We start from the raw sequence: 14533 nt of genomic DNA, 5'->3' as shown, positions 1-14533 counted from the left end.
CTGTGGAGTGGGTGGGATGAAGGGAAAGAGAGAGAGAAAGAGAGAGAGAGAGAGAAAGAGAGAGAGATGGAATAAGTTAGTGAGAGAAAGAGAGAGAGATGGAATAAGTTAGTGAGAGAAAGAGAGAGAGAGATGGAATAAGTTAGTGAGAGAAAACGAGAGGACAGAATGAAAGAATGGGAGAGGGAGAGAGAGAGAAAGAGACTGAGAAAGGTGGGGAGGGAGCTTGTGAGAAGAGAGAGAGAGAGAGATGGTATAAGATAGTGAGAGAAAATGAGAGAAGGACAAAATGAAAGAATGGGAGAGAGAGAGAGAGAGAGAGAGAAAATAATAGAGAGAATAAAAAGAGAATTATATATATATACATACACACACACACAAAATGATAGAAAGGGAGAGAGAGAGAGAATAATTGAGAGTGAAAGAGCATGGAGGAAAATGAGAGAGAGAGGAAGATAGTGAAAGTGCGTGAACAAGATGTGAAAGAGTTTTCATGTGCAACAGCATGCACATGCCTGCAGGAGTGAGTGTATGTGCATCTGCATGCACGCCAGTTTAAGAATGGGAGAATTAGAATGAAACGTAAAGAACGAACAAGCATTTTAGGGGATGAATGTGACAACGACAGCAGGAATAGTGTGTGTGAGGGAGCGATAGATAAATAGAGAGATATTAATATGGGGATGGAGTGACAGAGAATGTGAGTAGAAGAGAGAAAGAGAGATGCACTGCTTGGTCAAAACTATGATGTAAGATAAAACAAAAACCATTTTTATTATATATATATATATATATATATATATATATGTGGTGGCATTTTAAAATGTTCTTTGTCTAGTAGTAAAAACAAAATACCAAGTCTTTGCTTTTGCTGTTTGGCTTTTGTCCCAGTTGTTCTAAAAATATTTCCCTTTTAATGCAAGCTTTGACAACCTTCCCAGGATTAACCGAAAGGAAATGCACCATAGTATGCGCTGTCATCTGTTAACATTACTGTGAATCAACATGTAATGCTGCTATGTTATTTTGTTTCACTTATATCTGACAGTTTACTGGCACACTTTGCTAGAGAGGGATATTCCCACCTTCTCTCTCTTTCACTTTCTCTGTCTTTCTATTTCTCTCCTGTGCAGCATAGCAGCACGGCTTTATACATTAATATATTGGTTCAAATAGCACAAGAAGCAAGCTCTCCTTGTATTGATGATTCTGTTATCACTGAGACATAACCTAATGTTTTTTGCTGGGTTGGATTCTCAGCTGAACCCTTTGAATAAGATTTCTAGTTTTGATTAGCAATATGTTTGTTTTTATGTCCATTTTTCAATGCAAGTATGGATTCCAGTGGTTCTTCACTGGAGCCCATATGACCCTTAAGGATCCACATAAGATTCTGTTGCTAAAATTTATGTCAAATGAACTGGTTATACTTTTATAATTTATAAGAGTGAGTGTGCGCGCATGCATACGTGTGTGGTAACTTGCCTGGAGAAACTGTGTACTCAAAGGTGAAATTCAGAGCAGCATGAGGCTAGCTTGGCTTTTATCTCTCTCTCTTTTTTTCTTAATTGATATATATATATATATAATATATATATATATATATATATATATATATATCAATTATATATATAGAAAGTGGTTGGCATTAGGAAGGACATATGCCATAGAAACTATATCAGAATAGAGGTTGGTATTTGGTGCAGCCACCGGCCTTACTCGCTCCAAGCAAGCTGTCCAACCTTTGCTAGTATAGAAAACACACATTCAATGAAGATGATGATGAAGTGTTTATGTGTGTATATATATATATAACGGGAAGCTTTATGAAAATAAACAAAAGACGAAGGCAGGTGGAGTACAAACAAACAATTGTATTAGTATGGCGCTCAGGAATATAAATAAAGCAAGTCTTTTACGTTTCGAGCCTACGCTCTACAACAGAAAGATACACAGAAAAGAAACACGGAGAGAAACAAGGAGAGAAAAAAAATGCGTGCAGAAATATATGTGTGTGTGTATGTATAGTTTCTATATATGGGATGGGAAAGAGAGAGATGTACGTTAAAACAAATTGAAGAAAGAAAAAGGAAACTAGCCCTCTCTCAAAAAGTTTAGCATCTTAAAATTGCCTTCCATTAAAATACCTTATGACAAGAACAGTATGTTAACAAATAAGTCAAAAGAAGAATACTTTTATAAGATGAACCAACTTTTCAGTTTTAATAATTAAAACATCTATTGAAGCATTCCTTTTCTGAATTTTCTAGGTAGCTAGCTAATGGAAAATATTTCCCATAGCTAAAATTTTTTATTTATTCTTATAATATTAAAATTCCAGAGTAAGAGTGCTTCTTTATGTGAACTAGATATGTGAAGTTTACAGCTATCATTTTTTTTTGTATTTTGCTTCTTAAGGTAAAAATTCAAGTAAATAACTAACAAAGGTATTTAGCAACCATCAACATATTTCTTACCAAATTATCAGTTGTATATCAGACAGGACATGCACCAATTTCAAAACAGATCAGTGTTAAATGCATTCTATTTTAACACATTATTTTTCTCCTTACATAATACTCAAAAACTGCTACACCAACAAAATATCCTGAAGATAAGTTTCCAAAGCCTACTAGTTTGGAATTACAGCTTTCAAACCATGTAGATATCTGTGTAGATGTTAGTAACCTTCAGTGGATGTGAAACAGTTAGGAATGGGAGATTTGACTGTCATTTTTAGCTGGAACATAGTTTATATTGATGTGAGAGACATTTTCCTTTAAACAAAAGTTGACTAAGGAGCTTAACTCTTCTTGGTTACAAATGTATTGTTCCCTTTGATTGTTATATTCATTCTCATTACTCAGGTGTATCGTAACCTCACATAACTTTAAACCCATAAGACACCTCGATATATATAACTGCTTAGGTTGAAGAATTGCTTTATTTATACAAGTGTGGACAATCACATTAACCCTTTCGTTACCAAACCGCCCAAAGCCGCCCGAACAAAATTTTGGTTTATGAAACCAAACCGCCCAAAGCCGCCCGAATTTACCTATTCATATTTAAATGAGAATATCAGAGCAAATCTCTTCAGTACATTCGTGAAAACACGTATTATACTTCGTAAACAGTTCAACTACAGTTTTGTACAATAATCGAAGTGTAATTTTAATTCCGTGAATTTTGGGAGATTTTTTTCCAAAATTTGTTCCTATTGTATTTTCAAAATTTGTAATTCTGACAAAAAATGGATACGAATTTCATTATATCAAGCAGCAAGTCAGAATTCGAAGGATTTTCTACTGAAGACCTTCATAAATCTAACTCTATGACTGAAAAAAAAAAGCATGTGGTATTTGATAATGAATCTGATGTTTCATTTTCCGAAAGTGAAAACAGTGAATCTGAGATCTCCGATAGCGATAAAGAAAATGAATTGGCACCTGAATGGAGTGAAAATTTAAAAACTGTTTCTTTCGGTGATTTCTCTGAAGAAACTGGACCAAGCCACAGACTTTCCCAGAAGAGTAAAGCCTTAGACTATTTCTTTTTACTTTTTCGAATGAGCCTATTTGAAATCATTACAGTGGAGACGAACCGTTACGCTAAACGTAAACAAAGCAAAAGAAATGATAGTTTGTGGTTTCCCTCAACCTTAAATGAAATTAAGACTATTTTGCCATAAATATTATTATGGGTATCAGAAAGTTACCCAGAATAACAAATTCTATCGTAAAATTTTGTTATATACCCAATTGAATATTAGCTAATAACCCATTTTCTATAGCGATGTTTGAACAAAATTTTAATAATTTTATATTTTGTGGAATTTACCTGTATCTACCTGCAATTAGAGTCACTTTGTAACAAAAATTATAGTATAGAATTGGTTGAGAATATTTCATTAAATTATCTTCCAAAAATCAGATTGATATATTGATAAATAAAAAAGTTATAGTTGTTTAATGAAACCAGACTAAATTTATGATTACGTTAGAAATTAATTGAAACACATAAGGGGTGTAATTTGGTCAGAAATATAGTAACGAAAGGGTTAAATGAGGGGTTAAACCAAGCAATGATGTTCTTGCTTTTAGTCTTGGCTGGTAATTCATAATTTTAGCTGATTGCTGCCTGGTCAAATATTGTTTCATTGAAGCATAACCAACATATTTATTTACATATGGTGCCTCAGACAGTATTGGATGAGTGATTAAATCTCATACCAATGTATATTATTTGGTAATTGGTCTCCTAAGAGAGCTTGCACCTATTATCCTGAAGGTGAAGTTTAGTGAGGCATCCAAATATTCACCAATCTCATATGTCATTCTACAAAATCTTTCAAGTGATATTAACAGAAAATTCATAAAATCTTTTCTCAGACTGCATCTATGGCAATTAGAGTTTACAATGTCATTATCTGCATCAACAGTTATTGCTGTTTGGGCCCCAAGTTAACCCCAGTACCTATAATGTAGAGCATTTCAGTCATAACTATTTGGTCTTTTCCTCTGACATAATGTATGCAATGAAATCTTCCTTTTCTTTTTGATGTTGTTTGGAAATTTGGCTAGTATTTCTAGCATGTCAAGTAGCTACATAATAGCTGTCTCATGGTTCAGTACAAGTGTTGCTTACACATCAGTTTAAGAGGGAGGAATAAGTCTACCAATCACAAATTTCAGTTCCATCAAAGCAGGCATTATTACACCAAACTCCTCTTTTCATCCAACATCCTACACTATCTAAAAGAGAAAAAAGGATTTTCTGCTATGATATATTTGAGTTCTATCTAGCAAAAGTTTCATACCCTCTGTTATGTAAAACCAACCACAAAATGGAAGCTATTCTTGTTGCATCTAAATCTTATCTTTTTCATGATACCCAAAACAATATTAACAATATTTGTTAATTTATCGACCCCGGCAGAATTTGAACTCAGAACATAACGGCAGACAAAATACCTATTTCTTAATTACCCACAAGGAGCTAAACACAGAGAGGACAAACAAGGACAGACATAGGTATTAAGTCGATTACATCGACCCCAGTGCGTAACTGGTACTTAATTTATCGACCCCGAAAGGATGAAAGGCAAAGTCGACCTCGGCGGAATTTGAACCCAGGATGTAACGGCAGACAAAATACCACTAAGCATTTCAGCTGGTGTACTAACGCTTCTTCCAACTTGCTGCCTTAGCTGTTTCTATCTACTTTGATGCCCATGTTAAATCAACATCATTAATGGCTCTTAACAGGGCCAATTATTGAAAGCTTTCCAGCTGTGTCTAGCACTTTCTTTTCACATATCCAGGATTATATCCTTCCATTTCTAAGATAATACTGTGTGATTTGAGGAACATTCAACTACTACTTCTACCAGACAAGTGACTACATAGGTGCTCCTTTGTTGGCCTGTGCTATTATTTTATTCATGTATGTATCCAAATTCAAGAGGGCTGTTACTTCATATAAAACATTATTATGCAGGAGATAAAAAACACTTAGTACAATCTATTTTAAATATTCTACTTCACAATATCGCAAATGATATTCAGCAAATACACCATTGATGGTACAGAATGTGAATAATCTTATAAACATATTAAAGAATGATAATTTTTTTTATATATATAAAGTTAAGAATTTGCATATAAAAACACTATGGTGACATGTTACATTAGATATTAGAAAAAGTAAGTACCTGTTTGTCCATAGGCAAAAATACAGCCATTATAACCCTCGTATGCCAGCTTCAAAATATCTCGTCCTAGACATTCAAACACTTTTGCTTGGCCTAAAATAGAGAAATTACATGTAAACATGAAATATTCATATATGCAAATATATAATAAATCGATATAATGGGGAAAAAATGGTTGAATTTTCTTGTAAAGTGCATAGCCAAGGATTTTGGGAATATTTTCCAAACGGATTTCAAAGAAGAATAATAATTAAGTTTTCAACTCCTCTGATATAAAAATAATTATTTTATAAATTATTTTATGAATGAGAACTTTGATTAAAATTGAATAGAGCAAAAACATTTTATTCCCCAATTTCTTTTTTGTTTAATATAAAAAAAAACTTTAATTGATAAATGTTTTCCAGTTTATCATTCAATCAACAAACATATTCAAATTATAGAAATTTATTAAAATCCACCCATATCATGGTGTATAGGATTAGTTGTAATAACTGAATCAATTGGAAATTTTATAATTAAGACAACCAACACCAGCTAAACTATTTAAACAAAATCTATGAAAGCAGGCAAGACAAATGTTTATCAAAATCCATAAAAGACAAAAAAAAGAGTAAGTGGGGAGAACCTCAACTCCATAATTTTTTCCCATTAGAAAGATTGAAACAAAGAGGAAAGATCATTAAACATTCATAAGACATGTAAAAAGAAAATTTTCTATACCATCTCCCCTTTGGCATAGATAAATATTTACCTTATTGATAACAGATACTCTCAAGTTATTGCCTGCATGTTCCATATGAAGGAACCCGTTTAAGATGCATAACTTCTCCCTATTAAATTACTCTATCACATCCTATCCCTCTGTCATTTACTTCCCCTTGCATTTATCTAATTCGGTTGGACACCTTGCATAGCATTTAGTATAGCCAGACAAAATGTACCCCTAGTTTCTAGTGATAATAAGTGTGCAAAAAGTCTTTGGTTGTGATAAGAAATAAAGACAATAACACGCCATCGTCATGGTAAAAGGTATGAAGACACTGTATTGTGGTCATGGCATCAAATATGAAGAAGACATCATGCTAATGAAAATTTTGTAACATAAATAGATTTTCACACATTCAATAAAGAATACAAACAGCCAACTAATTGTGGACTACTCAGTGGAGCCTGAGAGTTAAATGGACTCTGAAGTGGGACAGGTAAATGATAACAAGCACAAAGTCTATTTTAGAGAGCAATTAGAGGTGAGTCTGTTCAATTTGAAAGCTAAGGTATAGAGTAACCTGACTGTGAAAATCAGAGTGTGGAAAATTGATTGATGTCCCTGCTCAGAGAGATATTGAAAAGAAGAGATCTTTTAAGTTAGAGGACATATGGCCATTTCTAAGGAAGCCAGTCTGGAATTTTACTAATAGCACATAAAAGCCTTTCTTATATACTGCTCTTTATTTTTTTACAAAGAAGATATTGAACAGACAGACAAACCTACTTCATGGTGACATTGTTAAGAAATATGAAGAAGGAATGCCATATTTATGTGAATCTCTCATAACCATTAATGAACAAATAGCTTATTTATTTATTGTAGAAAAAGCTGAATTGCCAAGCATTTATATTTCTCAGCACCATGATTCCAATGCAACACTTATACTCCTTGTTGCAGAGAGCAGCACAATGCACAAAAGATTCATTCTTGCAAGGTATTGCAATGCAGCAAACACCGAAAAGGTTGTGTGGTTCCTGTTTAATGTTGGGAGACAGATAGTAAATACTATAAAACATATGAATACACAGCTGTTTTCTCACTGATACCACTCTCATCAAGAGAATGCACCACTGATGACATTGAATAGGTCAAAGATTCAAATGCCCTCAACTGTATCATAATGAATACAAAATGATTTATTAATGTGTTTTTGAAGCTCAGAAGCTTTCTGCTTTATTTTTCTTTTCTTTTTCTCCTCAATAAGTTAGATCAATAGCTTTTTCTGAATAAATATAGAATATTGAATACAATGTGTATTGCAGCCGTTTGCTTTATGCTTAATAGAGATATTGTGAACAATTCACAAATACTTAAATTTTTTGGAAACACTATCTGCTTTATTATTCATAACAGTGTTTAATATAGTTGACCTTGCATGCAATTAAAACAAAACTAAAACCACAATAACATTAATGGGGTGTAATTAACTGATTAGTATTTAAACCTAAGGCATGCGTTTCACAATATTTACAATGGTAAGATCAGAAAGCTTTCGTCTGTACATCTAATTTAATGTTTAAAAAGAAACCGTGAATACAGAATATTTATTTTTATTAGCAACACACTCTTCGCTGATAAGAATATTTCTGAAGTGGCATAACTAACAGCATAAAATGTAAGCAATTAGTCAAAATCTCAAAAATAATTTAAAATATAGAAGAAAGGAAATTAACTAAACACACGTTGAAATTGAAATATGTTATCAGATTGACCAATCTAAGCAAATTGGCAGATTCAGATTGTAAAGAACGATAATAATAGTATAAAGTTTTCATCAACTCGCAATTTATTAGAGTTTATTTCATGTGTATTAGTCTATATCAATCATTATATATAATGTTGTTCTGCTGTTTAATATGGTTATATGCACAATACAATCATGGATCAAAATAAGCAAACAAATTAATAATGTCTTTGAAAAGCATGTAAAAATACAAAGCAAATGCCAATTTTTTTTTCTTCTTCATCTTGCATATGATGATTGGAGCTTATCACAGCAATGCTTTTTAGAGCAGTTTGATTGAGTGGCCTGAAATCTTACTTTACCATTAAGCAAAATGTAATTTATAAATTACAAACAGAATTTCAGGCACATCATCATCGTTTAACATCCACTTTTCCATGCTTGCATGGGTCAGATGCAATTCATGGCAGCAGATTTTCTACAGCTGGATACCCTTCCTATCACCAACCCTAGCCAATTTCCAAGCACTGTAGTATTTCCCTGTGGCCAGAAAAGTTTGCATAGAATATAGGAAACAAAGGACACAACTTGTATGGTGGTATCTCTTATTAAAAAATTATCACCCAAAGTCAAGACAAACACAAATGTATACACACACACACAAATGCATGCGACAAGCTTCTTTCATGTTTTTCTGCCAATTCTACTAACAAGGATTTGGTTGACTTGGAGATACAGTAGAGGACCTTGCCCAAGGTGTCATGCAATGGGATTGAACCTGAAGGTTAGGAAGCAAATTTCTTAACCACAGAGGCATGCCTGCACCTCAGAATATTTAAACAATCACTAAGCATTTGATGTTTATAAATTACTAGCAGTATCGCCCGGCATTGCTCGGGTTTGTTTCGACCCTTTAGAATTGGAATTTTTAAAAAATAAAAATTTTGCATTATGTAGCTTGTTATTCTCTTTAAGTGAACATTTTTCTAGTTGAAATACACCGAAAAATGGTGAGACAGCAGTCAAAAAATCGTAAAAAAATAGGGATTTTCATAGAAAAAAAGCACCTTTTTGATGTAAATAATTTTTGGTCTTAACATGGTCCGATTTGAATTTTTTCTTCTATGGAAGGAGGAGCAAGCCTTCTATCATACTCTCAATTTTGGTCAACTTGCGCCACAGGGTCTCGGAAGAGATAGTGTTAGTTGAAAGCTACCAAACCTGCCATACACAGACAACTTCAGCTTTATATATATAGATTAAGTGCTTACAAACCATGACTGCTGTGAGTTTCTTGCTTAAAAGCAGTTTCCCAGCTGATATTTTATAGTTTTCTATCCACTGTGTAGGTAGGGCTGTTGAACAATGAACTCACACACAAACACACACAGAACACCTGGATTTAGGACTGGATGATATTAGGAAGGGCACCCACCCATAGAATCTATGCCAAAACAGACAAACAGTGCTTGGCACAATCTTCTGACATACCATCTCCTGTCCAACTCATACCAGCATGGAAAAAGATATTAAATGATGATGATGAAGCTATAATATAACAAGATAAATTGAGCTCAAAACTTAATAGGGGATTTCATTTCTGTAGTCTGGACAGAACTACAAAGGTTTAGATTGTTGCACAGTTTATTATATAACATACATGCTATTCTGTAAGATTTATATTTAAACATTATTGGTTATTCTTTCACATGTTCCAGTCACTGGACTGTGGCCATACTGGGGCACTGCATTGAAGAGTTTAGTCAATCAAATCAACACTAGTATTATTGTAATTTTTATTTAAAAGCCTGGAATTATCCTACTGCTTTCTCAGCCAAATTCCTAAGTTATGGGGATGTAAACAAACCAACAATGTTCATCGAGTAGTGGGGGAGGAGGAACAAAACACACACAAGCACACACACAATGGGCTTCCTCACAATTTCCATTTATTAGATTCACTTACAAGGCATTGGTCAGTCTGGGATTATTTAAGAAGATACTTGCCTAAGGTGCCACACAGTGGGACAGACCCTTAAACCATGTGATTATTCTTTTCTATTCTAGGTAAAAAGTCCGAAATTTTGGAAAGGGGGCCAGTCGACTAGATCCACCCCAGTATGCAACTGGTACTTAATTTATTGACCTCAAAAGGATGAAAGGCAAAGTTGTTGACCTCGGCAGAATTTGAACTCAGAACGTAAAGACAGACAAAATACTACTACGCATTTTATCCGGCGTGCTAATGTCTCTGCCAGCTCACCACCTTCACGTGATTATGAAAGCAAAATTTGTGAAGTACACAGCCATATTTGCACCAGTGCATCTTCATCTATGCATTCATTTTGTTTACACAAATTCTTAGTCCTCCTTTACCTGAAACATTATTGGCCAGAAATCCACCCCAACTCAACCTAGGTTTCTCCTTTATCAGTGACCTTACCATTATTCAAGAATAACAACTCAACATGTATCAATCTCAGTTTCAGAAAGTCTGAAAAGGCCATTGGAACAGCCTCCTTCACCCCAACACCATAACCATTAACAAGAAGTAAAAACAAATGCTGCAAACAATTCCTTCAGAATGGTACCAAACGATATAGAAAGATTAAAGAATGACCATCTTTAAGCTGATGTAATCAGAAATGTGTTTAAAGCACATGTTTAAGTTTAGGTGTGGCTGTGTGGTTGAGAAGCTTGTGGACTTGGGTTCAGTCCCTTTGAGGAGTACTTTGAGCAAGTGTCTTCTACTTAGCCCTGGGCTAACCAAAGCCTTGTGAGTGGATTTGGTAGATGGAAACTGAAAAATGTCCAGTGCGTAAGTGTTGTATGTACACCTTGTCCCATCATCATGTGACGGTAGTGGATGCACATGGCCTAGTGGTTAGAGCAGCGGACTCACGTTCAAGGGATTGCGAGTTCGAATCTCAGACCAGGCGATGTGTGTGTTTATGAGCGAAACACCTAAGCTCAACGCGGCACTGGCAGAAGGTAATGGCGAACTTCTGCTGACTCTTTCGCCACAACTTTCTCTCACTCTTTTCTTCTGCATCTAGCAGCTCACCCATGACGGACCGGTATCCTGTCCAGGTGCAAAACTTATACGCCAAGGAAACCAGCCCTTATTAGCGAGTGTGGCTCGAGAAGGAGGCAACATGTGATGGTTGTGAATAAGCATCACCATGACGCAAGCAATGTTGTTCTTTGCAAGTTTTCTGTCAAAAACATGTCTGGCTGTGGGAAATACGGAGACAAGCAAGGGTGGGTAACAGGAAGAGCTTCCAGCTCAATAAAATTTGCCTCAACAAAGCTTGTCTGCCCTCATGCAAGAATGGAAAAAGGAATGTTAAATGATGATGAAGACGATTATGATGTAAATAATGGTGCCAACAAGTAGGATGTTGATATTATTATAATGGCAGCAGAGACAATGCCAGTAATAGACACAGAGATGATATGAGACAAGATGGCATACAAAGACAATATACATGACTAAGGAAGCCAGTCAGTGATAGCAAAGGTGAAGGGAGGGTGGTGGCTGGTTTGACATAGAGCTGCTATAATGATAATGTTGACAGCAGTAATGGTAATTATACAATGGTGATGTTAACAATACGAAAAAAACAACGTAAGAAACACAATGATAATGAAATGGTACAGTCTTGTTTGCAATGCAGTGTAGCAGTAATGTGTGAACAAGATTCGGTTGCAGTCAATAGAATACAATTTAACTCTATTGTAAACTGTAAAATTATTTCCAGTCATTGTCTTTCTCTCTGTCTCTCTCTCTCACTCAAAAAGAAAAAAGCTCTCTCTCTCTCTCTCTCTCTCATACACATACACAAAAGTATTTTTCAGTTTCTTTACCTTGCCACATTATGCCACATTGTAAAACAAGGTGGTAGCTTTTCTATGTGAATAACATTCAGTAGAAAATTAAATCTAACCTAAGGCATTTTATCTCTATTCTAATGAAACAAAAATATAAATGATAACATTTTCAGACATTTTCCAACATTTTAACCTAACTTTTCTAAACTGAAGCTCAAATTATCACGAATGATCTTTACATTTATCTATAAAATCAAATGCATTTTTTCTTCAATTTTTCTATTTTTCTTTATCATATTGGCTATTTCATTGATTAATCAATCAGTCTAGATCTAGAACCTATGTTAGAAATTGATACTGCTATTCATACGATCGATACACAACACCAGATTTACCAGGAAATCATATTGTAAGGATAACCGAAACAACAACAAAAGAAAAAAGAAAAAGAAAAAAAACTGTAGTTTAGCAACGCGTCTGGGGAAACAAATATAACCTGATCTTGTTTACATCTGTTTTTTCTTTTTGTAGTTGTTTTTTTATCTGTCAGTCAATGAAGGCAAATAGTGCTCAACTGTTTAATGTCAGTTATTTCAACACTTCACATAGTTGATAGCTTACAACAAACAACATTACATAAACAATTGCAATCATTGAATTCTGTCTCCCCACTAACCTCTTTTCTCAGTAGAATCTACTCTTATCAAAATGTGAACAGTATCTTATTTTTAAATGGCATCAATAGATGAATTATTTAGTTTTTAAGCCAGTTAACTGTTGGTTTTAAAAATAAAAATTCTATTTCTGATATGAAGAAATTCATTGAAAGCCAATGAAAACAGTTAATGCAGCTTTGAAAAGCTTAGATGTCACCCTGAAGCGAGCATGACTTGGTAGGTTGGACCATGTTTTCGTAATATATTTTAGGTGTCTACGTAGTCACGAGCAGACACATACATCTTCTCACCCATCTTACTCTTGACCTGACAGAACAGAAAAGATGTGACAGCAGGAGGGGTGCACTAGCAGTTAGCTAGTGTTCATTACAGCTGAGTAGACTAGTGCAATGTGAAATGGAATATCTCGCTCAAGGACACAATGGTTGCCCAGAGCAGGATTCAACACAGGCATCTTCTCGCCTTTCCTACCTTTGACCAAACAGAATATAAAGGATGTGATGGCTGGAGCACTGCACCAGCAGTTAGCTACAATTAATGCGAGTTGAGTAGATGAGAGCAATATGAAATGGAATATTTTACTCAAAGTTACAATAGTCGTCCAGAGCAGGATTTGAACCCACAACCTTACCATATGAATCAGCTTAGGTCATTCTCCTTTGCATACTTGGCTTCACAAACCTAAATTCAATAGCTTTCCTAATAAACGAGTAAGCATCTTCTATAATAAAAATTAAGTTTTGCTCATTCCGATGGTTTTTGTCAAACATTTGTATATGCAAATAAACATTCTTGGAATATTGTGACATTCAAAATCTTCACATTTCACTATTAGTAACTTTTGAAAGGGAATGCTAGAAACCTAGTCACATTTAGATACAGTCAGTCATCATCATCATTTAATGTCTGTTTTCCATGCTGGCATGAGTTGGACAGTTTAACGAGAGCTGGCAAGTCAGAGGACTGGATCAATCTCTACTGTCTGCTTCGGTTTGGTTTCTACAGCTGGATGCTCTCCCCAGTGCCAACCAATTTATGGAATGGCCTAGGTGCGTTTTATGAGGCACTAGCACTGGTGCGATTTACAAGTAATTTGTGAGACAAAAACCCTTTAACTAGGAGGGAGAGGTGTATTGAAAGAAATGGCTTTGTGATAGAGGGACAGAAACAGGTGTCTTGCTGTAGAGGAGATACATGGCTATCCCATTAAGAGGTGGGGGAGAGAAGATGGTGAAAGTGTGCCAGGGCATACTCTCAAGGTAAAGGTGAATGTAAGTCACTATTTATGTGAAATCCCATTGCGATTGATTTAAACATTTTCTCCTCACTTCAATTTTCTAATCATTTATAAATATTCTTACATGAGAACTGTGACTCAATAGATACAAAAGCTATAAGACAGCGAAAGAGAGAATACAGCAAATAGAAAAACAAAGACTAAACTAAAATTAACAAAAAAAAATCTGAGAATAAAAGTTTGTTGTTCAATAAATACTTAACCATTTGCCGGTCACATGTATCATGTGATACACAGGACATTTTTCCCTGGTGTTCATGTATCATTTTTTTATACAAATGTGCAGAGAACAACTTCTGCCACATTCCAGGGAGAAAAACTAGAAGTAGTTGATAGCTTCTGTTATCTAGGTGATCAAGTCAGTAGCGGAGGAGGGTGCACTGAAAGTGTAGCTGCTAGAATAAGAATAGCCTGGGCAAAGTTCAGAGAGCTCTTACCCCTGCTGGCGACAAGAGGCCTCTCGCTCAGAGTAAAAGGTAGACTGTATGACGCATGTGTACGAACAGCCATGCTACATGGCAGTGAAACATGGGCCGTGACTGCTGAGGACATGCGTAAG

The 14533-nt window shown here is 34.9% G+C and overlaps 1 protein-coding gene across 19 annotated transcripts in view; it reads right to left on the bottom strand.

Annotated features, from left to right (window-relative positions):
• LOC115211116 (kinesin-like protein KIF13B) overlaps positions 1 to 14533 on the bottom strand; it is a 772943-nt gene that overhangs the window by 441534 nt on the left and 316876 nt on the right. For all 19 annotated transcript variants that reach the window (XM_036502438.1, XM_036502452.1, XM_036502447.1 and 16 more), the window contains one exon: positions 5714 to 5806. In XM_036502438.1, coding sequence (XP_036358331.1) covers positions 5714 to 5806 — 93 coding nt within the window. The remainder of the gene's footprint in view (positions 1 to 5713; positions 5807 to 14533) is intronic.

Source organism: Octopus sinensis, linkage group LG4, assembly GCF_006345805.1.
Source record: "Octopus sinensis linkage group LG4, ASM634580v1, whole genome shotgun sequence".
NCBI classification, from domain to species: domain Eukaryota; kingdom Metazoa; phylum Mollusca; class Cephalopoda; order Octopoda; family Octopodidae; genus Octopus; species Octopus sinensis.
The sequence above is the reverse complement of the archived record's forward strand: the minus strand, read 5'-3'. Positions and strand labels throughout refer to the sequence as shown.